The sequence below is a fragment of the Gracilinanus agilis genome, chromosome 2 (assembly GCF_016433145.1).
Source record: "Gracilinanus agilis isolate LMUSP501 chromosome 2, AgileGrace, whole genome shotgun sequence".
Classification (NCBI taxonomy): Eukaryota; Metazoa; Chordata; class Mammalia; order Didelphimorphia; family Didelphidae; genus Gracilinanus; species Gracilinanus agilis.
In genome coordinates, this window is record NC_058131.1 from 348365824 (window position 1) to 348389128 (window position 23305).

The following is a 23305-nucleotide window of genomic DNA, read 5'->3' on the forward strand; positions in this document are numbered from 1 at the left end:
GCAGAAAAAAAAAAACCCAACCATGATTTATCACATTTGTTTAGGTATAGGACTTGGGGTTTTGGTTTTAAAAGATTACTCTAGGGGGGCAGCTGGGTAGCTCAGTGGAGTGAGAGTCAGGCCTAGAGACAGGAGGTCCTAGGTTCAAACCTGGCCTCAGCCACTTCCCAGCTGTGTGACCCTGGGCAAGTCACTTGACCCCCACTGCCCACCCTTACCAATCTTCCACCTATGAGACAATACACCGAAGTACAAGGGTTTAAAAGAAAAAAAGATTACTCTATTACAAAAATGAATAAGATGGAAATGGGTTTTGAGTGATAATACATGTATAACTCAGTACAATTGCTTGACAACACCAGGAGGGGGGAGGGGAAACAACATGAATCATGTAACCTTGGAAAACTTATGTGTAAATTTGTTACTGGAATAAAAGAAAAAATTTTAAAAAAAAGTCTGATGCTGGCTAAGTAGAATGGTGAATCAATGGAATAGATGAGATAACACAATATAAAGGGGCAAATGACCTTAGCAATCTAATGTTTGATAAATCCAAAGACCATAGTTTGGGGGATAAAAACTCATTACCTGAAAAAAATTGCTGGGAAAACTGGAAAATGGTATGGCAGAAACTAGGTACAGACCAATATCTTACACTCTATGTAAAGATAAGATCAAAATAGGTATATGATTTAGATGCCATAGTAAATTAGGGGAACATAGAATAGTTTCCCTGGCAGATCTAAGGAGTAGGGAAGAATTTATGACCAAACAAGGACTAGTGCACATTAAAATATTTAAAATGAATAATTTTTATTATATTAAATTAAAAAGCCTTTGTACAAACAAAACCAGTGTAACTAAGATTAAATGGAAAACAACAACCTGGGAAAAATTCTTATATCTAATTTCTTTGATAAAGATCTAGTTTCTCAAAATTATAAGAGAATTATAAGAGAAAATAAGTCAAATATGAGTCATTCCCCAATTGACAAATGGTCAAAGGATATGAATGAATAATTTTCAGATAAAGAAATCAAAGCTATCGATAATCATATAAAAATGTTCTAAATCTCTCTTAATTAGAGAAATGCAAATTAAAACAACTCTGAGGTGTCAACTCACATCTATATCAGATTGGCCAATGTGGATAGTAAAGGAAAGTGATAAATGTTGGAGGGAATGTGGCAAAATGGCCCCAATGCATTGCTGGTGAAGTTGTGAACTGATCGAACCATTCTGGAGGGCAATTTGGAACTATGCCGAAAGGGTTATAAAACTATGCATACCCTTTGAACCTATAATGCCACTACTGAGTCTTTATACCAAAAAGTCATAAAAAAGGAGGAAAGACCTACTTGTACAAAAATATTTATAGTAGCTCTTTTTGTGGTGGCAAAAATTAGAAATTGAAGGGATGTCCATCAATTGGAGAATGGTTAAACGAATTGTGGTATATATTGTTGATGGAATACTACTGTACTACAAGAAGTGATGAGCAGGATGATTTCTGAAAAAGTTGGAAAGATCTACATAAAGAGATGCAGAGTAAAATAACTAGAACTAGGAGCACACTGTACACAGTAACAATAATGTATAATGACTAATTGTGAAAGACTTAGCTACTCTCAGCAATACAACGATCCAGGAAAATTCTGAAGGATGTATGACGAAGAATGCTATCCAACTCCATAGAATTGTTGGAGTCAGATGTAAATAAAAGCAATACTATTCACATTAGTTTATTTATGATTTTATTTTGGGGCTTTGGTTATATATAAGTACTCTCTTACAACAATGACAATTATGGAAGTATGTTTTGTGTGATAATACATGTATAAACCAGATAAAATTGCTTACCATCATTGAGACCAGGAAAGGGAGGGAAACAATTTAGATTTCATAATTTTGGAAAACTGTATGTTGAAAATTGTTATTATGGGTAACTGAGAAAATAAATTATATTTGGGGGAAAATTTTATAACTCTAGGGGAAATTATATTCTCAGCAACAAATATTAAATCATTCCTACCAAAGGATACCTGCAAAACCTGAGTCTCTGAGAAACATTTGTGTGTTATCCTTCAGAAATGGGATAACTGTACTTGTCCCATCTTTAGCCATATCCTTGTCAATTAAAAAGACTTCTCTAATCCCCAGGTACCTATGAGTCTGAATCCCTGATTCTCTATAAATGACTTTGGGATGTAATTGGGTCCCATAGATTCACAAAGAATTCCTTTAAGATAGAGAAAGGTTCACAACTCCACCAGCAATGCATTAATATCCCAATTTTGCAATATCCCCTTGAACATTCATTACTCTCTCCTGCTATCATTTTAGCCAATCTGCTAGGTGTGAGGTGATACTTCAGAGTTGTTTTGATTTGCATTTCTCTAATTATTAGAGATTTAGAACACTTTCTCATTTGCTTATTGATAGTTTTAATTTATCTGAAAACTGCCTATTCATGTCCCTTGCCCATTTATCAATTGGGGAATGGCTTGGTTTTTTATGCAATTTATTTATTTATTTAAGTAATTAGACCCCATCAGAGTTTTTTATTATAAAGATTTTTTTCCCAATTTGTTGTTTCCCTTTTGATTTTGGTTGCATTGTTTTTGTTTGTATAAAAGCTTTTTAGTTTGATATAATCAAAATCATTTATTTTACATTTTGTAATTTTCTCTAACTCTTGCTTGGTTTTAAAATCTTTCCTTTCCCAGAGATCTGACAAGTATATTATTCTGTGTTCACTTAATTTACTTAGTTTCCCTTTTTATATTCAAGTCATTCACCCATTCTGAATTTATCTTGTAGTGTAGGGTTGTGAACTGATCCAACCATTCTGGCTGGCAATTTGGAACTATGCCCAAAGAGCTCTAAAAGACTGCCTGACCTTCAATCCAGCCATACCATTGCTGGGTTTGTACTCCCCAAGAGATCATAGATAAACAGACTTGTACAAAAATATTTATACCCGTGCTTTTTGTGGTGGCAAAAAACTGGAAAACGAGGGTATGCCCTTCAATTGGGGAATGAACAAATTGTGGTATATGCTGGTGATGGAATACTATTGTGCTCAAAGGAATAATAAACTGGAGGAATTCCATATGAACTGGAAAGACCTCCAGGAATTGATGCAGAATGAAAGGAGCAGAGCCAGAAGAACATTGTACACAGAAACCAATATATTGTGGTAAAATCGAATGTAATAGACGTCTGTACTAGCGTCAATGCAATGACACAGATCATTTCTGAGGGACTTATAGAAAAGAACGCTATCCACATTCAGAGGAAGAACTACAGGAGTGGAATCACAGAAGAAAAACAAGTGCTTGAACACATTGGTTGAGGCAGACATGATTGGGGATGTAGACTCGAAGCTACCACACCAACGCAACTATTAACAATTTGGAAATAGGTCTTGATCAATGACACATGTTAAAACCAGTGGAAATGTGCATCAGCTATGAGGGGAAAGGAGGTCCGGGGATGAAGGGGAAAGTAAGAACATGAATCATGTAACCATGGATAACTTTTCTAAAAAATAAAAATTATTTTAAAAAAAATAGAGAGGTGTGGCCCAGGGTTCCTCATGTATGTAAATCCACTTTCTTAATGTAACCAAACATGAGCCCTCAACTCCATGTTACTGCTAATCTAGTAACCAATGAGAAGGTTTCTGTTCTGGTCATTGTTCTATGTTTGTAAAAATAAGGCGAATCTTCAATTCTGATGTTTTGGCTAAAAACTGATGAGGCCATTGGGCCTCTTTTTTAATAAGTACCACAACCATAATGGACCGTTATCTTGCTCAGTGAAATGTGGCTTAGCTTACCTTTTTGTTAAATCTTGCTTGTGACAATTCTAAATCTTAGTATTGATTCTAATACAGAAGAGTAGTAATGGGGATTAAGTGACTTGCCCAAGGTCACTCAGCTAGGAGGTCATATTTTGAACCCAGATCCTCCTGACTGCAGGCCTGGCACTCTATCCACCCAGCAAAATAGCTGCCTTTAGAGCTGACTGCTTTATATTATTGTTATTATATAAATTGTTCTCCTGGATCTCTCTTCTTCACTCTGCACTGTACAAATCTTCTCAAGTTGCTTTGAAATGTATCTCCCTCATCACTTCCCATAGCAAAACAGAATTTTGTCACATACATATGTCATAATTTGTTTTGCCATACCTAAGTTGATGGGTACTACTTTGAGTTTCTAATTCTTTACCACTGCAAACAGAGTTTTTATAAATATCTGTGCATACATGGGTCCTTTTCCTCTTTCTTTGATCTCTATGGGATATATATTTGGAGGTATTACCATTGGGTAACAGGGTATATCTATTTTAACAGCTTTCTGGGCATAATTCCAAATTACAAGACAACTCCCAGGTATTTCATACTGTCTAGAGTTATTATTGTTTTTTTAAAAAACCCTTATCTTCCATCTTAGAATCATTATTATGTATTAGTTTCAAGGCAGAAGAGTGCTAAGGGTTATGCAATGGAAGTTAAGTGACTTGCGCAGGGTTACACAGCTAGGAATTATGAGGCTAGATTTGAACCTAGGACCTCAAGTCTCTAGACCTGGCTCTTAATCCACCATCCAGAAGTGCGTTTCTAGAGTTATTTTAAATAGAATTCTTCTTTCTACGTCTTGCTGCTAGACTTTGTAACATACAATTTATGTGGGTTGATTTTGCATGCTGCATCCTTGCTGAAGTTATTATTTGAATTAGTTTTTTAGTTGATTCTTTAGGATTCTCTACACAGACCATCATATTATCTCCAAAGAGCAAGTTTATTTTCCTCATTTCCTACTTTAATTCTATTTCTTTTTCTTCTCTTGTTATAGCTAGCACTTTTAATATAATATTAAATAATAATAATGATAATGGGCATCCTTGCTTTACCTTTGATCTTAATGGGAAGGTTTCTGGCTCATCCCAATTAAAGAAAATACTTGCTGGTGTTTTTAGAAACACACAACTTACTGTTTTAAGGAAAGCACCATTTATTCCTATTCTAAGTGTTTTTAATAGGAATGAGCACTGTATTTTGTCAAAAGCTTTTTCAGCTTCTACTGAAAAAAAAAACAAACAAACCACGTTATATTTTGTTATTGATATGATCAATTATGATGATAGTTTTCCTAATGTTGAACATAATATACTGCATTTGCTAATATAAATCCTACCTAGTCATACTGAAAGATTCTTGTGATATATATTGCTGTAGGGTTCTTGCTAGTATTTTATTTAAAAATTTTGCAACTATATTCTAAAGAAATTGGTCTATTTTTCTTTCTCTGTTTTTGCTTTTCTTGATTTAGATTATCAACACCATATCCATCATAAAAAGAATTTGGTAGGATTTTTATTTTGCCTACTTTCCCAAATAGTTTATATAATATTGGGATTAATTACTCTTTAAATGTTTGATAAAATTCATTTCTGAATCTATTTAGTCCTGGAGATTTTTTCTTAGAGTGTGCATTAATGTCTTGTTCAATTTCTTTTTGAGATGGGATTTTTTTAAGTATTCGATTTCTCTTTTGTTAACCTGGCCAATATGTATTTTTGCAAATATTTATACATTTCACATATACTGTTAGATTAATTTACATGTAATTAGGCAAAATAGTTCCTAATAATCATTTTAATTTCTTCCTCATTGGTGATGAATTCACCCTTTTCATTTTTGATACAGGTAATTTGATTTTCTTCTTTACTTTTTAAAATCAAATTAACCAATGTTCTATTTTTATTCTTTTTTCCCCCATAAAACCAACTTGTAGTTTTAGATTCAATGGTTTCTGTTCTTGGAATTTTGTTTCTCCTTTGATTTTCAGGATGTCCAATTTGGTATTTAATTGGGGATTTTTAATTTGTTCTAAAAAGCTTTTTAGTTGCATGCCCAATTCATTGATCTGCTTTTTCTCTAATTTATTGATATAATTGTATAAAGATATATAAGTACTGCTCTGACTGTGTCCCATCAATTTTGATGTTGTCTCATTATTGTCATTCTCTTTGATGAAACATTTGATTGTTTCTATGATTTGTTCTATGACAGACCCCTTTTTACAATTAGATTATTTTGTTTTCTATTAGTTTTTAATTTGCTTTTCCATAACCCTTTATTGATATAATTTTTATTGCAGTATGAAAAGGATGCATTTGTTATTTCTGCCCTTCTGCATTTTGTTATGATGATTTTATATCCTAATAGACAATTTTTGTGTAGGTTCCAGGTCCTGATGAAAGGTATATTTCTTTCAATTCCCATTTAATTTTCTTCAGAGAAATATTCAATCTTTTTAAAAACTCCATTCACCTCTTTAACTTTTTTCTTATTTATTTTTTGGATAGACTTATGTAGCTCTGCAAGGGGAAATTTGAGGTGCCCATGTAGTATAGTTTTATTATCAAATTTTGTCCTATGGCTCATTTAATTTCTCCTTTAAAAATCTGGAGACTACACCATTTGATGTATATATTTAGTACTGATATTACTTCATTGTCTTTTTATCAAGACCTATCAAGGTACCTTTTATCAAGATTTAATTTCCTTCCTATTTAATCAGATCTATTTTTGTTTTAATTTTGTCTGAGATAATGATTGCTACTCCTGATTTTTTTTACTTCAGATGAAGCATAATAAATTCTGCTACAGCCCCTTACTTTTATTGTGTTTCCCTGTTTCAAATGTTTCTTATAAACAGCATAACATAGGATTCTAGTTTTTAATCCCCCGTACTATTCACTTCTGTTTTATCTATTTCATCCCATTCACAGTTATGATCATTAACTGTGTATTCCCCTCCATCCTCCTTTTTAGCTTGATCTCTTCTCCTTTCATTTTGTCCTTCCTTGCAAGTGTTTTGATTTTAAATATCACCTTCCCCAATTCATCCTCCTTTTCTCTTATTCACTTCTGTATTTTCTGGGTCTAGTGTAGAGGGTGATCTTATGGATCCTTTCAATGTTTATATTGCCCTCTTGTTGTAGAACTTCAGGGCAATTTTGCTGAATAATTTATTTTAGTCTGGAGTTCAAATTTCTATTAATTTCTGCTTTTTCAGTTAGACCAATGATTCTCAGATTGTCTCTTCTAGACCTGTTTTCTTGGTCTGTCACTTTCTCATTGAGATATTTCATGTTTCCTTCTATTTTATCAGTCTTTTGACTTTGTTTTATTTGTTCTTGCTGTCTTGAGAGATCATTAGGTTCTAATTGCTCAATTCTAGCCTTTAGGGACTGGTTTTCAGCTATAATCTTTTGGTTTTCCTTTTCAATCTGGTCATTTCTGGTGTTCAATTTGCTTATCAGTTCATTTGATCTCGGAGCCTCACTTTCCAATTGCAAAATTCTGCCTTTTAAGCTGTTATTTTCTTGCCAGATCTCTTCCATCTTTCTCATCATCTCAGATTTGAACTCTTCAATAGCTTGTGGCCAGATTTCATTATTTTGGGATGGTTTGGATATGATTATTTGTTCTCCTCTTCTGTTTGCTCTGTTGTCTGGATTTTATCTGTGTAAAAGTTGTCGAGTGTTACAGATTTCTTCTTGATGATCTTTCTCTTTTGGGGTTCTTGTCTCTGGCTTGCCACTGTTAGCCCTGCACCCTCTCAGGTTTATCCTCACACTCAGGGTCTGTCTGCGCTCTTTAGGCTCCTGAGGTCTCAGGTCTAGTTGTTCTCAGGGTCAAGCCTCCTGGTGGTCCCCTTGCTTGTTCCTCTGCCCAAGGCTCCTTTAACAGTCTCAGGGAGCTGCTTCCACAGTCATGCACCCCTCTGCACTGGGTCCCCATTCAGGGTCTGCGCCTATGCTCAGGATCTGAGTCCTCGCCTGCGTTCAGAATCCATGTCTGTGCTTGCGTCCGCACCCACACTCTTGCCTGCACTCAGGGTCTGTGTTCAAAGTCCGCATGTTCTTTAGCCTCTTGGGGTCTTAAGTCTCGCTGCTCTCAGAAGGAGGCCCTGGTGACCCTAGGTAGCTTCCAAGGACTTAATGCGTGCCCCAAACTTGCTCTAACTCTTGTGTGCTGGCTTTGACACTGTAGGTGGTGTGGGGTGGGGGAGGGGGTTGTTCAGCTCACGTTTTAGTGAGAGCTATTTCACCCCTTATTAGCATGGAAATGCCCGATTCCACGTACTTACAATGCTGTGTCCTGTTGTGGGGTCCCTTCGTTCCTCTGTTTTTGTTTTTGTCTTCTTGAGGATTCCTATATGTTTCGGTTAGGAGAGGTTAAGCAGCTGTTTTTTACTCTGCCACCATCTTAACCAGGAAGTGCTTTATAATTTTTAAAAAACCATATGTATGTATGTATGTATGTATGTATGTATAGATCAATTACATGTAATAAAAAATTTCCACACAAGTTTTCCTAAGTTATATCATCAAACTTATCTCCCCCTCTCCCCTTCCTCTTCCTAGTACAGGGAGGCAATTCAATCTGGATAATACATGTATTATCATAAAAGACTATTTCTAAATTGTTCATTTTTGTACGTAATAATCTAATAAAATCAAAACTCTAAAACATAACCCCGAAATTAAAAAATCATATGTTATCATCTGTATTCTGACTTTTAACAGTTCTTTTCCTGGAGGTTATTCTGTGTAATTCTAACTGAGGCTCCATATTTGAATTGTTTCTTCCTGGATGCTTGCAATCTTTTCTCGTTGGCCTAGGAATCTGGAATTTGGCTAGAATATTTCTGTGAATTTTCATTTGAGGGTTTCTTTCAGGACGTATATTCTTTTGATTTTTTATTTTACTCTCTTGTTTATGAATAACAGGGCAGTTTTCTTTGATAATTCCTTGTAATATGATTTCTTTTTTTTAAAACATTTATTAATATTCATTTTTAAGCTGTTTACATACTTTATGCCCCTACTTTCCCCTTCACCCCCCCCCCCCGCTCTCCCCCCACCCATGGCCAACGCACATTTCCACTGGTTGTAACATGTGTCCTTGTTCAGGGCCTACTTCCATATTGTTGTTAGTTGCATTGGTGTGGTAGTTTCGAGACTACATCCCCAATCATGTCCGCCTCAGCCCATGCATTCAAGCAGTTGTTTATCTTCTATGTTTCCTCTCCTGCAGATCTTCCTCTGAATGTGGGTAGTGTTCTTTACCATAAATCCCTCAGAGCTGTCTTGTGTCATTGCATTGTTGCTGGTACAGAAGTCCATTACATTCAATTTTACCACAGTATATCAGTCTCTGTGTACAATGTTCTTCTGGCTCTGCTCCTTTCACTCTACATCAGTTCCTGGAGGTCTTTCCAGTTCGCCTGGAACTCCTCCAGTTTATTATTCCTTTTAGCACAATAGTATTCCATCACCAGCATATACCACAATTTGTTCAGCCATTCTCCAATTGAAGGGCATACCCTTGTTTTCCAGTTTTTTGCCACCACAAAAAGCGCAGCTATAAATATTTTTGTACAAGTCTGTTTATCTATGATCTCTTTGGGGTACAAACCCAACAATGGTATGGCTGGATCAAAGGGCAGGCAGTCTTTTATAGCCCTTTGAGCATAGTTCCAAATTGCCAGCCAGAATGGTTGGATCAGTTCACAACTCCACCAGCAATGCATTAATGTCTCAATTTTGCCATATCCCCTCCAGCATTCATTACTCTCCCCTTCTTTTATTTTAGCCAATCTGCTAGGTGTGAGGTGATACCTCAGAGTTGTTTTGATTTGCATTTCTCTAATTATTAGAGATTGTAATATGATTTCTAAATGCTTTTTTGATCATAGCTTTCAAGCAATTCAATAATTCTTAAATTATTTTTCCTAGACTGATTTTCCAGGTCAGTTTTTTCCCAAATGAAATGGTTTGTATTTTCTTCTATTTTTTTTTATTCTTTTGTTTCTTGGTGTCTTCATGAATCATTAGTTTCCACTTACCCAATTTTAATTTTCAAGAAATTATTTTCTTCATGGCTTTTTGCACCTCTTTTTCCATTTGACCAATTCTGCTTTAAGGTGTTATTTTCTATGGCATTTGGGGGGAGGGGGAGCTGACTCTCTTGTACTCCTTTCATTTCTTTTTAGAAATATTTTTTGAGCTTTTCCAGGACCTGATGCCAATTCTCTTTTTTTCTTTAAAAGTTTGCATATAGCTGTGTTGATTTCATTGTCTCCTTCTGAGTTTATGCCTTGTTCTTCCTTGTCTCCATAATACTTTTCTAGGGTTTTTTTGATGTTTGCTCATCTTCCTAGTCTTTTTCTTCATTTTTATTTTAATCTTAAAAATGGGCACTGCTCACAGAGTACAGGGGGCACTCTATTAAATTTTAGTTTTTTCTTGTTGCTACCCTCAGATCTAGCTCTAGGTATCTATAAGTTTCAGTTCTTACAAAGTTTTGATGGTCTGTGGGCTGAAAGTTTTGGAAAGCACCTCCTATTACTAATTGAGTTTCCCCAAGACCCTGCTATTGCCTTACACGGCCAAGCCCACACTATGAGGTATGGTGTGCTGGGTTCTGGGCCTCATTTTGGGTTTGCACCAGTCAGACACACTGTGGACTGCCTTGGGCTGGGCCTAAGAACTTCAAGTGGTGGGTGAATGGCTTAGGCAGGGTCTCAAGATCTCAATTCTGGCTGGATTCAGAACTTGAGCAATAGAGGAAGAGAGACCTCAGGGCTGTGCTCCCTGCTCTTCCCAGTGAAAAAAGCCATCTCTGACTCCCTTCCAAGTTGTCTTCTAAAGAACAATTGCCTCACCTCATCCCCTTGTTGATGTTACCTCTCCAGTATTCATTTGGAAGTGTTATTTTAACACTTTAATTTAATAATTTAATTTTTAATTGGGGATCAACATCTGAGAAGTTCAAGTTTTTTTGTTGACACTTATTGTTGCAATGAAACTATTTTAAGTATCTGTTACAAAAGAGAATTTGGAAAGTGGGCCTCAACTTATATCTTACCTATACATTATTACTAAAGGAATTTCTTATATCAGTTCCTTATGTCCATAGCTGTATAGCATGACCTTGTATTCTAGCAAGTATCAGATGTATTATTACTTTTATAATAGGTTAAAAAGGTAGAACTAAGTTCTTTCCCATATGAAGTCACAAAAATGCTTTCTTTATTTCACAAAACAGACTAACCTTGAATCCAATTAAATGCTTTTAATTTTTTATGAAGATTTATATACCTTCCTATTGCCTTCTCTTTCTGTTAAGCTTAAACTTCTTAACTTGACATTTAAGGTCCTCCATAATGTGGTGCTATCCTATTTTCCCCCATTTATATCCTAGTTTCTTTCTATAATTTTCAATTTACAAAAGTGGATTGCATAAAGGAATGATTACATAATGTCATTTTGCCCTTCAATGTGTGGGAGGGGAAGAAAGGCAGTAGGAAGAAGACCATGTGCCAGTGGAGGGAAGCCCAGCACATGGTTCAAGGACACATGGAGGCTGGGGACAGAGATGGGAGGACAAGAGGAGGAACATGCAGGGACGGGGGAGTACAGACATGTGGGGACTGGATACAGGCACAGACAAGAAAGGACATGCCATACATGAGGGCTAGAAACAGATAAGCAATACCCAAGTGTGAACAGACAGAAGACAGATATGTGGGGTCAGACACAAGGATGGGTGGACTGAGTTTAGCAAAGGTCTCTTGGTGTTGGTGGTTTCAAGTCAAGTACCTAATGGAATGGTTTTGGTGATCTCTATCCATCTTCTTCCACTTGAATGATTTTTTTTAATGGGGGAGGGGAGAGAGGTGCCAAGGTAAGTTAATATAAGTATTTTTTTGGAATGTGGATTTCTTCAGAATTCTTTATGAAGTTAATACAAATTTACAAAAAGCAAAAACTGTCTATACTTGCAATCCTTGATACTTACTTATCATTTAAAGCCTACCTCAAATACTTCTTCATGAAGCTTTCCTTTATCTTTCCCAGTTGGTAATTACCTGTTTTCCTTAGACCTAATATAGTACTTTATTTGTGCCTCTTTAATAATCATACAGAAGCTGTATGATTACATAAAAAGCTGGCCTTCACAGTCAGGAAGATGAGAGTTCAAGTCTTGTCCCTGACACAAACAAGGTGTATGACTGATTAAATCACTTAAGTTGTCCACAACTGAGCAACTTTCTAAGACTGTAAGCTGCGAAGCAGATGATAAGCTACACTGATAAAGTGAATTCCTTATACAAATGAAATCACAAATCCAGGCAAAAAAATGCACTTGTAAATTTCTTTGCATTATAGTTTTATGTGGATGTGTTCTAGAGTTCTAATTAGCTCTTTTATATGTCATCTCAATTTACTATTTCTTTCAGTATTTAGTGAATATCTACTTAACTGAATTAGGGATACTAGACTATATTTTAATTTTTATTAAAGCAAAAGTAAAGTAATAACCTTAAAGAGTTGACAAAATCATTTGTTCAATGTCTGATTTTATCTAACTGAAACATAATTTGAATTGTACTTACCCCATCCTGGTGGCAGAGGTCCAAGAGGATCGAATTCTTTATTCTGAGATGAAGTAAACAAGTCTTGATTCTATGTAAAAATGAAAAGGATGTATTGATAGCTTAAAACTAGCTTGTGTCTTTTCAGAACTTCTAAGAAAAGCACTTATTTTAAAAATACCACATTCACAGATCTGCTGAAGTCTATAAACCCCACTAGGATTTTTACCATATAGATGTGAAGAAGCATCATGCATATATTAAGCTTAAGAGTAAGACATTTTCTCATCCTGGTTTCTGCCTTTAGTTTTCTTAAGGATTTTAACACTCAATTATAAAATTAGTGTTACAATTTGAAAGTGGATAAAGGGTGAGGAAAAGACAATCATTAGATAGTTCAACAAAATTCTATTTTCCACAAATATCAGAAAAGGGCTTTAGGGAGAATGTGCCTAAAGTTATAGGATGGGAGGGAGGTAGACTACTGAATGAGTAAATGAGTTAATGATTCTAAAATATTGAGGGGGAGAAAAGATTTCAGAAAAGACAGATATACTCTAGGAAGAATGAATTCTGATCAGTTAGAGCAGTGATTCCCAAAGTGGGCGCTACTGCCCCCTGATGGGTGCTGCAGCGATCTAGGGGAGCGGTGATGGCCACAGGTGCATTTATCTTTTCTATTAATTACTATTAAAATTTTTAAAAAATTAATTTCCAGGGGGCTAAGTAATATTTTTTTCTGGAAAGGGGGCGTTAAGCCAAAAAAGTTTGGGAACCAATGAGTTAGAGAAATGGTTGTTATTGAAGAAACACTAATTAGAGAATCAGTGTGACTATGCAATGGAACAGTGATCATGGTAGTCACTCAAACAGTGAAGGAAATTATATATATATATATATTAAAGAGGCTTATCATGGTGACAACCCACCATAGAAAGATAGGCAACTGGTAAAAAAAAATGACACTACTGTGCTTGAAGGAATGATCCCTAAATAGGGAAGAAGAGGTACAGGAGGAACAGAGGTAGGCATTAAGACCCTTCTTATTCACTTCTCAAAATCACTTATTTCTTTCAAGATTCTCACAGCTTAAGCACTTTTACCTACATGAAGTTATTCTCAACTACTAGTGACCTTTCTTCCTGATCTACTTTGTATTTATTTTGTGTTTTATCTATACAATTGTTGTTCATTAATTTCAATTGTGTCCAACTCTTCATGATCACATTTCGGATTTTTTTGACAAAGATACTGGTTTGCCATTTCCTTTTCCAGCTCATTTCATAGATAAAGAAACCGAGGCAAACAGGTTTAGGTAACTTCCCTAGGGTCACATAGCAAGTGTCTCAAGTCAAATTTGAACGCAGGTCTTCCTGACTCAGGGTGAGTGCTTAATCCAACTGTGCCATCTGGTTGCCCCTTAAGGCTCCTTTTCTATATATACTACCACATGTACATGTGTTTACTCCAATACAATGTTAAGCATTTGTAAGCAGAGAATCTTTAATCCTGAGAGTCTAGCAGAGTGCCTGGCACATGGTGGGTGTCCAATATAGGCTTGTTTATTGAATAGACTGTGAAATGGAAAGAAATTTTTATGGACTGTTTCCTTCTGGCTTAGATATTATAAATTATTCAGATAAATCCACTTTTTTAGCACTAAAGGAAATCAAATGTCCAAAGAGTTAAAGAGTTATAATCCTTTGGAACTTATGTTTTGCTAAGTTTTTAATCTCTTGGCACCAACATTCTGAAGATTATAAAATAAAGCATTTATATATTTTGACATACTTATCAGTAATGCTGCCTCACTGCCAAGGGACTAAGAATAAATACAAGCTCCTTTTTTTTCCTTTTAGAAAGCAAGAATTTTTTACCAAAGAAGGGAAATATAAATATATGAAACTGAAATATAATTTTTTGATCAAGATGTATTATTTCATCAGTATAAGGGATGCCCTACAAAGAAACCTTACTAAATGGTCATCAGCAACTGTTCTCTAATTCATAACTTTATAGAGTTGACATAGAGTACTACTAAGATGCTAAGTGACCAGGGTCACACTGGAGATAAAACTTCAACTTTGGTCTCCCTGACTATAAGGCTGGCTTTCTATTTGTTATATCATGTTAGTTCTCAGGCTATTGTTCTTAAGAGTTATTCCTAGAAAGCTTTCCCAAGATTCTTTCAACCAAATGGAGCTCCAAAATAGTTTACCTTAGGCAAAAAATAAAGATTTTCATCAACAGATACATGAGAGTGAATGAAGTGTTAGATGGAGGCTAAAAGTTTTCCCTTACTCAAGTTAAGACAAGGACACTTTAGATTAAGAATTATTTTTCCTTAATTTAATTTATTCTGTTTTTTAAAAATAGGAGACATTTGTCTTAAATCTAAAAAAAATTTTGCCCTAAACTTTTGAGACATTCTTTTTGATTAAAAAAGATTTAAAAAGATTTTTTTATTTTTATATTTTCTTCACTTCCAAAAAAGGTTACTCCTTTTCCTTCCACAGAGAGCTGTAACTTAAAACAAAGAATAAAAATTAAAGTGGAATGGAAAGTAAATTTAAAAAACTAATCAATATACCACCTGAGTCTAAAACCATTTCCAACCCACTGTTTTATACAAGCAATGAACAATGAAGAGAACGGAGGTGACTTTGAAAGGAAAAAACATATCATTTACATTTATATCTAGGATACGCCAAACAAAGGTCTTATAAAATATACATATCTGCAATAAAAACAATGACATCATCCTGTCTGTGAACTTACTGTTATTATTTTTATGTGCTTTTCTCTCAATGCTTTCTACAATCAATATGACACATGCAGGGAAAGGTTCCAAGGGGTATATTTAGGGGGATATTTTATTAGTCTGTAGTACAAAGACTACTCACCCCATAAATGAATCTCTGGTTAAACTGTTGCATTGCTCCTTGGAGTTGACTTCGCTGTAGTTGCCATTGCTCATAGTTTCTAACTGATTCCAAAGTTGGTCGCTGCCACGTTGTAGTTCTTGTAAAGTGGTCAACATAATAAACACGTCCCATGTTGTCAACTCGACGTTCCCAGCTAAATAAGCAAAATGCTCAACATTAATGTTAGTGTTGTGGAGCTGCTAAGATAAATATATACCTGAATATCACTTGAGCCATAGAACAAACTTTTTCTTGAGATGTTAGCTCTAATGTATACAGAGTAGCTACCACTCAATATTGGTTCTGTTAAACTATTAAAGAAAACTTTTGGTAGGTAGGCCTTACTAATTAAGTGTGCTAGGACCCACTCTTAAACATGCTCATATATAAATTTATATCTACTTCAGTCAGGAAAATATGGATTAGGGCAAAATAAGGTTTAGAATTCAGTAAACGTTTGATAGTGAAACATGTCATTATAGAAGCAGCAATATCAAAGCAACCTCTTAGTCACTGATTAGACAATTTCCTGCCTCCCTCTTATAATGTTTTGAACTTCATGAAGACAGATAGTGGTGATAAGAAATCAGACCAAACAGAAATGTAGATGGACTTGAAGAAAAGATTTAAATTCCTGTCTCTGAACAATTCTTCCAAGTTTTTCATTATTTCAAACTCACCCAGGAGGAAGAGGTTCTGGTCTATCCCACGATGTTCTTTTTTCAACGTGATCTACATAGTAGACTCGTCCATGCTGGTCCACTCTCTGTTCCCAACTTAAACACACATAAATAAAATGGCTAATGTAGGTTCATACAAAAAAAATTCCAAATATTATACTATTCAAACTATTTCATTAAAAAAGTAGCACATGTTTTTATCTTTAATCATGACAACCCATAAAATAAAGAAAAATATAAAATGATGCTCAGTCTTTGTGCAGCCCCTTTCTGATCTGCAGTGACTGTGGTAGAGTGGCAGAAAAGAAGGGAAGCAATGGAAATAGTCATATAATTTTTATTTCATATTTAAACAATAACTGAGTTGTTGGTATCCTAAATGTGAGATCCTTGCCCAAAAACCAACCAGTGAGCATATTACTAGAGAAACTGAATCTTATAAGTCTTTGATATTCTTGTTACAACTGAAATTGGGAGGAAGTTGTAGCTAAATTGAATGATGGAATGGAGATTGTTCTTAGAGAGGCAAAAAGGGTTTTATTACATGTCCAAAAGTAACAAAAAGATCATTTCGAGAGCTCCTTGGCCACCTCAAATTGCAGTGCTAATGATAATATTTATCATTTGGGGGAAATGATCATGAAAATAATTTGTTGATTTACCCGTATCTGCTCAGAGGATGAAGAAGTTAAGAGAATTTCTACAGAGACCTAGAAAAGATCTTCCAAGTTCAAGCAATACATAATTTGATATTCAGTGACTGTAATGTAAAAGTAGACAGAGAGAAAGATGGTAAAAAATGTGGGAAAACATAGTTCTAGAACAAGAAATGAGAAAGTCCAAAGAGTTGTAGGTTATATAGAAGCATCATAATAATAACAAAGAATATTTTCTTGAAAAAGAGAAAATATTTTATAAAGAGAAGAATTGAGAGATGATAAGACAGTGGGAGTCCCAAATAACATCACCAAAATGAAAGTGACTTTATTTTAGCAGATAAGAAATGACTCATTATTGAAGTGAGTCACCGTCTAATCAGCTTTCTGCTTATACCAATTTGCTAAGGCAAAAATCAAAGTTAATATCAAAATTGACCTGACCTGACTTATTTAAACAATTTGCTGATATCAAAAATGGGAAAGCTACACAAATTACCATTACTTCTTTTTTTGTTTTGTTTTAAACCCTTGTACTTCGGTGTATTGTCTCATAGGTGGAAGATTGGTAAAGGTGGGCAATGGGGGTCAAGTGACTTGCCCAGGGTCACACAGTTGGGAAGTGGCACCATTACTTCTTAAAGAAAACTGACTGATACAATTCAACTGCAATAACAAAGAGACAGATTCTAAAAATTGTCTTGCCCACCAAGCACTTGACCTTCTAGCCAAGTAAAGAAATAATATAGATAAAAGTGACATAAGTTTAGAAAATAAACTCACCAATAAAATCTTATAGAGAATGGTAAAAAATTATGAATGATATCATTTGATGAAATACTGAGAAGCAATGGAAAGAAAAAACAAAACTCTAAGAAAGTTTGGCAAGAGACCTAACTAAGCAAGTCACTTTAAGAGCATCTAAGGATACAGTTGAAAGACAGCAAAAGATGGAAAATGGAAAAGATCTATAAATATTTATATAACAAATTTTTTTTTATCATCATCAAGACTGAAGCCGCTACACTTAGCCTGATGTCATAGTCCTGGATATACTGAAAGGAATGGAAATGGCACTAACAAAAACAAAGATTTCAAGAAAAGCAGCTGGAATAGATTAATTATAATTTAAAAAAAGTCCATACTGGGACACCCTTATTACCACCAAAAAAAAAAAAAGAGAGAGGAAGAAAAAGGGAGGGAGGAAAAGAGTACGAATGAAAAAAGAAAACAGCAGCTTAGAGGATGTCAGGAAATATTCAATCAACATCCCTCCTTTGTAGTTGCTGAAAATGTTTACAAAAATATTGTCCATAGATATAGACAACATAGTTGATAAACATATGAAATGGGTATGGGAACACTTCCACAAATGATACCTAACAGTAGATCACCTTTACAATCTCACATCCAATTAAAAGGTATTCAGAATGCAAGATTCCCTGTAATATTTGATTATTAATTTTTTCCTTTTATTTGGTAAAACAAAATCCTAATTCCAACAGGTGGCACAACTCCTATATTTAACAAAACAATTGTTCTCTAAAGATGTACATAACATTAAAAAAGATATATTTTACTTCCACTAATCTCTTACTGAAATTTAGCATTTCCTTCAATTATGAATATTTTTTAATTCCAAGAAAGGGTTCACCCATAAGCTTTATTAGACTACCAGAGGAGTTAATGAGCTAAAAACAAAATTAGGAATTCCTGCTACAAATGGTGAGATCCTCTAGTTGCTCCTCTTTGTGTTTAACATTTGCTGATTTTATCAAGTTATGGAACACTGGAGAATTTCCTACAGGAGATCCATAATCTTCCAAAAATTCAAGTCTAACTATATATAGAAAAGTTTTAAACCAAGTAGAGGAAGATTGTATATCATCCAGACTAGATGGTCAGCTGTATGGAACAATACATTAAAATTGGTCCATTATTGCACAGGAACTACAAATGGACATTCCGCTGAGCCCAGAATTGAAAAAGAAGATGAGAATGATTGGTTTATCTAAATGAAACTTTACAGTTCTTTTAATCCCAAACTTTCTACTGAAATAAAAGTATAGTTTTAAAATGGTAATGACATTATTAGCCACAAATACCAAATAAAATGTTAGTTTCTGTATCTAGGCTTATCTATAATGACAGTGGTTTGGCTAATCCTGGTGCTATCCAGGAAGAATATTTCAATGGTTACATTTCTGTCGCATGAGAATTCATAAGAGGGCTAAAGGAGAAATGAACACAAATAGTGCAAATAAGTTAATGTTTAGTTCAAATGCTACTTTCTCCAGTCACCTCACCCAGAATAACTCCCTCCTGTTTCTATACAGTAATTTATACATTCTGAACTTAACATCAAATAAAATGAGCATTTCCATGTACAAAGAGAAGTACTTGAGGTCCTGAATCTACTTGATACAGCTTGCTTTTCTTTCTATAGCACTTTGCAGAATTTTAGTACTTATTACGAACTATCCTAATAGTTATTTTCTTACCTATTTTATTTTCCTTAATGAACTGTATATTAATTGTAGATAGAAACCCTGTTTTTTCATTGTTATCTTTCTACATTACTATGCAAATGCTAGGTAATTAGTCCAATTCATCTGAGATTTCAATAAGCTATTTCCAGTCCCCAGTACAATGTCCAACAACAATCCTCATTCTAAGCATGAAGAATGAAAAAGGTGAGGTCTAATTATTTTTTCCCTGTCTCTTCCCACTTTCTCCCTGTTATGCACCCCTAAATATAAGCAGCATAAGAGGTCTACTTCGAAATGGGTCCTCATGGGATCACTCTAAGTTCAGATCCTCTGATTCTTGGAACAAGAATACTCTACACAGTAGAGGAAATCCAACAAAAATAAATTTTGTTAATTTTTAAACCTCTAGTTTATAAAGAGGCAACATGACATATGAAAAGACAATGTTAGAATAAAGAGTCAAGAGATATGAGTTTGAAGCTCTCCTCAATCATGGGACCAGAAGCAAGTGTCACTTAACTCCTCAAGATTTCAGTATCCTCTTATTTAAAACAGATATCATAATATTTTCACTATGTATAACAAAGACTTGTGAAGGAAAGTGCTTTGCAAGCCTTAAAGACTCATGTAAATCTGAGCTATTTCTATTATTATGAACTAATTTTGGCTTATTTTTATTTTATGGAATTTACTTTTTCTTAAAATCCTGAACTGAACACAAAATGAATGTTAGCAAAAGAGAAAAAAGATAAACAAAATGGCAAATCTCTAGTCTGAATAGTTTGCTTTTCTTTTAAAGAAAATAATAAATTCAACATGAAACTTTCAAAGCTATTAAGTTTGTGTGTTATTATTTTTGGCTTTCAGTTTTCATTTGTGGAAAAAATCCCAAACTGCAAAGATTCTCGTGTGTGTGCGCGCGCTTGCGCACGCAGGAAGTGGGACATAGAAATCATGGCCGAATTCCCTCTCCTGTTAATTTAGCTCCTAAATTGGGAGGGGGGGGACAATTTAAACACCCCCTTGAAACAAGTATGAATAAGCAAATTCTTTTACTGACTACGTCTGAAAATATTTATTATTTTGAATGTTGAGTACATCATCTATCTGGCAGGATATGGAAATTTTTTACTTTTACCTTAATTTCACTATGCCTAAGGGCAAGTGCTAGAAGTGATATACCATTTATGCTCATAGTTGCAAAAAAAACATCATAGCAATAAAAGTTGCAATGGAAATGTTCTAAAAGGACACAAAAACATGATAATTACTTCCACAAAACTGTCCTGTTACTTGGTTTCTTCCTTATATACATGTATTAATCTCTATTCTATTCCTCTCCTTTCAAGTGCTTATAACTTAGAATTGAGGCAGAGGCATAATCTTTAACATGGTGAACTCCAAAACTCAGTACAGTAGGGACCCTCTATTTGCAAGGAATATGTTTCAACATCTACAGTGGATGGCTGAAACCATGGATATAAGCAAATACTTGGTGTTAACTGTGGGTAACTGAATCTGTGGATTACCAAATCAGAAGATACAAGGGCACAGGTATGCTACAAGCACCACTACTCTTGAACTTTAGGGCCATTACTACAGTAAAGAAGGGGTTTCTTAAACAAAGGCACTGTGATAACACTATAACAAATGTTACCAATGAAAATACTAGAGCAGATGAGAGGAAGTCTTTATGAGGGAGTGTGGGTATGAGGATAAAAGAAGATGAATCATGTACTGGGCCTAGTGGACTTGCTTGGTAGATGGTTTTAAATTTATGAACTATTATTATTTATTTTTGGGAATTTTCTCATTTTTTTTTCTGTAGTTAATTGAATCAATAAAGGGGCACAATTGTACTCAAATGAATCTATAATCTCAATGATTTGGATGCTCTCTGTAACCATAAATATTGCAACCCAATCATGCCTATCTACATTTCAAGACTTCTATAAGCTCATGACAGAAGACTCCACATCTCTAACACATTAGCCATCTTCCTTGCTTTTGCTTGATAACACAAAGGTAGTGGGGGAACACTTGGGTTGTTCGTTCCTCACACTTGCCACATAATCAGACCATCTTTTCTTCCTATCATACATATTTCTAATAATATCTAGGTAGTATAGTGAATAGAGCTCTCTGTACCTCAAAGTGGAAAGACAAGCTTAACTCTGGCCCCAGGTACTTATTAGCTAAGATTCTAAGCAAGTTACAAATTCTGTTTACCTCAATTTCTTCATCTAAAAATAGAGATTATTTCCCAGGATTTTGAGAGGATAAAATGAGCTAATAAATGAAGCACTTTTTTAAATCTTAAAGTACTGTATAAATTCTAGCTATCATTTAAAAAAATTATCAACTTCTATGCCTGTTCTCCAAAGTCTTTCATTTGTTAAAAACTTGCTCATACCCACCTTAAACCTCTTTCTCTCCACTGCCTCTATGTGATATTCACCTTCAATTATTTGGAGGCTACTATGTTCCATGTCTCACAATTATACAACACTGGTATTAAACAGATAAGCCCTTAGTTTCTGAGAAAAGCTTTTGACTGAGTAGTTTTGCAATTTACTGAAGCTATATGGCTTTCTCTCCTGCTCCTGTTAAATTTTGGGCCCAATCAATTCATTGTTTGCCCCACTAGATAAGACTGCTGAGTATAAAAAAATCAAGCCATTCCCCAATTGATAAATGGGCAAGAGACATGAATAGGCAATTTTCAGGTAAAGAAATCAAAACTATCAATAAGCACATGAGAAAGTGTTCCAAATCACTAATAATTAGAGAAATGCAAATCAAAAGAACTCTGAGGTATCACCTCACACCTAGCAGATTGGCTAAAATGAAAGAAGGGGAGAGTATGAATGTTGGAGGGGATGTGGCAAAATTGGGACATTAATGCATTGCTGGTGGAGCTGTGAACTGATCCAGCCATTCTGGCTGGCAATTTGGAATCATGCTCAAAGGGCTATAAAAGAATGCCTGCCCTTTGATCCAGCCATACCATTGTTGGGTTTGTACCCCAAAGAGATCATAGATAAACAGACTTGTACGAAAATATTTATAGCTGCGCTTTTTGTGGTGGCAACAAACTGGAAAAGGAGAGTATGTCCTTCAATTGGGGAATGGCTGAACAAACTGTGGTATATGCGGGTGATGGAATACTATTGTGCTAAAAGGAATAATAAACTGGAGGAGTTCCAGGCGAACTGGAAAGACCTCCAGGAAGTGATGCAGAGCGAAAGGAGCAGAGCCAGAAGAACATTGAACACAGAGACTGATATACTGTGGTAAAATTGAATGTAATGGGCTTCTGTACCAGCAGCAATGCAAAGACCCAGGACAGCTCTGAGGGATTTATGGTAAAGAATGTTGCCCACATTCAGAGGAGGGACTGCGGGAGAGGAAACATATAAGAAAAACAACTGCTTGAACGCATGGGTCGGGGTGGACATGATTAAGGATGTAGACTTGAAACTACCACACCAATGCAATTAACAACAATTTGGAAATAGGTCTTGATCAAGGACACATGACAAAACCAGTGGAGATGTGCATTGGCCATGGGTGGGGGGAGTGCGGGGGGTGGAGGGGAAAGTAGGAGCATGAATCATGTAACCATGTTAAAAATGAATATTAATAAATGTTTAAATTTAAAAAAAAAAGACTGCTGAACCTGGACTTAAAAGAACTGAGGTCAAATCCAGTCTTAGACACTTACTAGGTTGTGAGACACTGTGAAAAGTCACTTAACCTCAGTCCCCTCAACTATAAAATGGGGACAATTAATGGCACTTACTGTTCAGGGTTGTTGTGAGAATCAAATGAGATATTTGTAAAACATTTAGCACAATGCTGGGGAGAAAACAGGAGCTTAATAAATATTTTTCCCCTTCCCAGAGAGTCACAATTATACTCTCTATGTTGTCCATCCAGCTGCATATTATAATCTAAGCAAGGATGGTCAGGCCAATTAATCAACACATTTATTATCACCTTGTGCTAAGCATAGAGCTGGGTGATGAGGAGGAAAACATAAAAATGGAATAGGTCAAGTGCTTTTGAGTTATTACAGATCTCTTCCAGGAGTTT

General features: G+C 35.1%; 1 protein-coding gene across 1 annotated transcript in view; it reads right to left on the reverse strand.

The window, feature by feature from the left end:
- Positions 1-23305, reverse strand: part of ITCH (itchy E3 ubiquitin protein ligase) — a 109644-nt gene that overhangs the window by 47853 nt on the left and 38486 nt on the right. Inside the window, exons 8-10 of the mRNA XM_044664381.1 lie at positions 16066-16161; positions 15365-15539; positions 12483-12552 (exon numbers count right to left, since the gene is read on the reverse strand). Of these exons, the coding sequence (XP_044520316.1) occupies positions 12483-12552; positions 15365-15539; positions 16066-16161 (341 nt within the window). The remainder of the gene's footprint in view (positions 1-12482; positions 12553-15364; positions 15540-16065; positions 16162-23305) is intronic.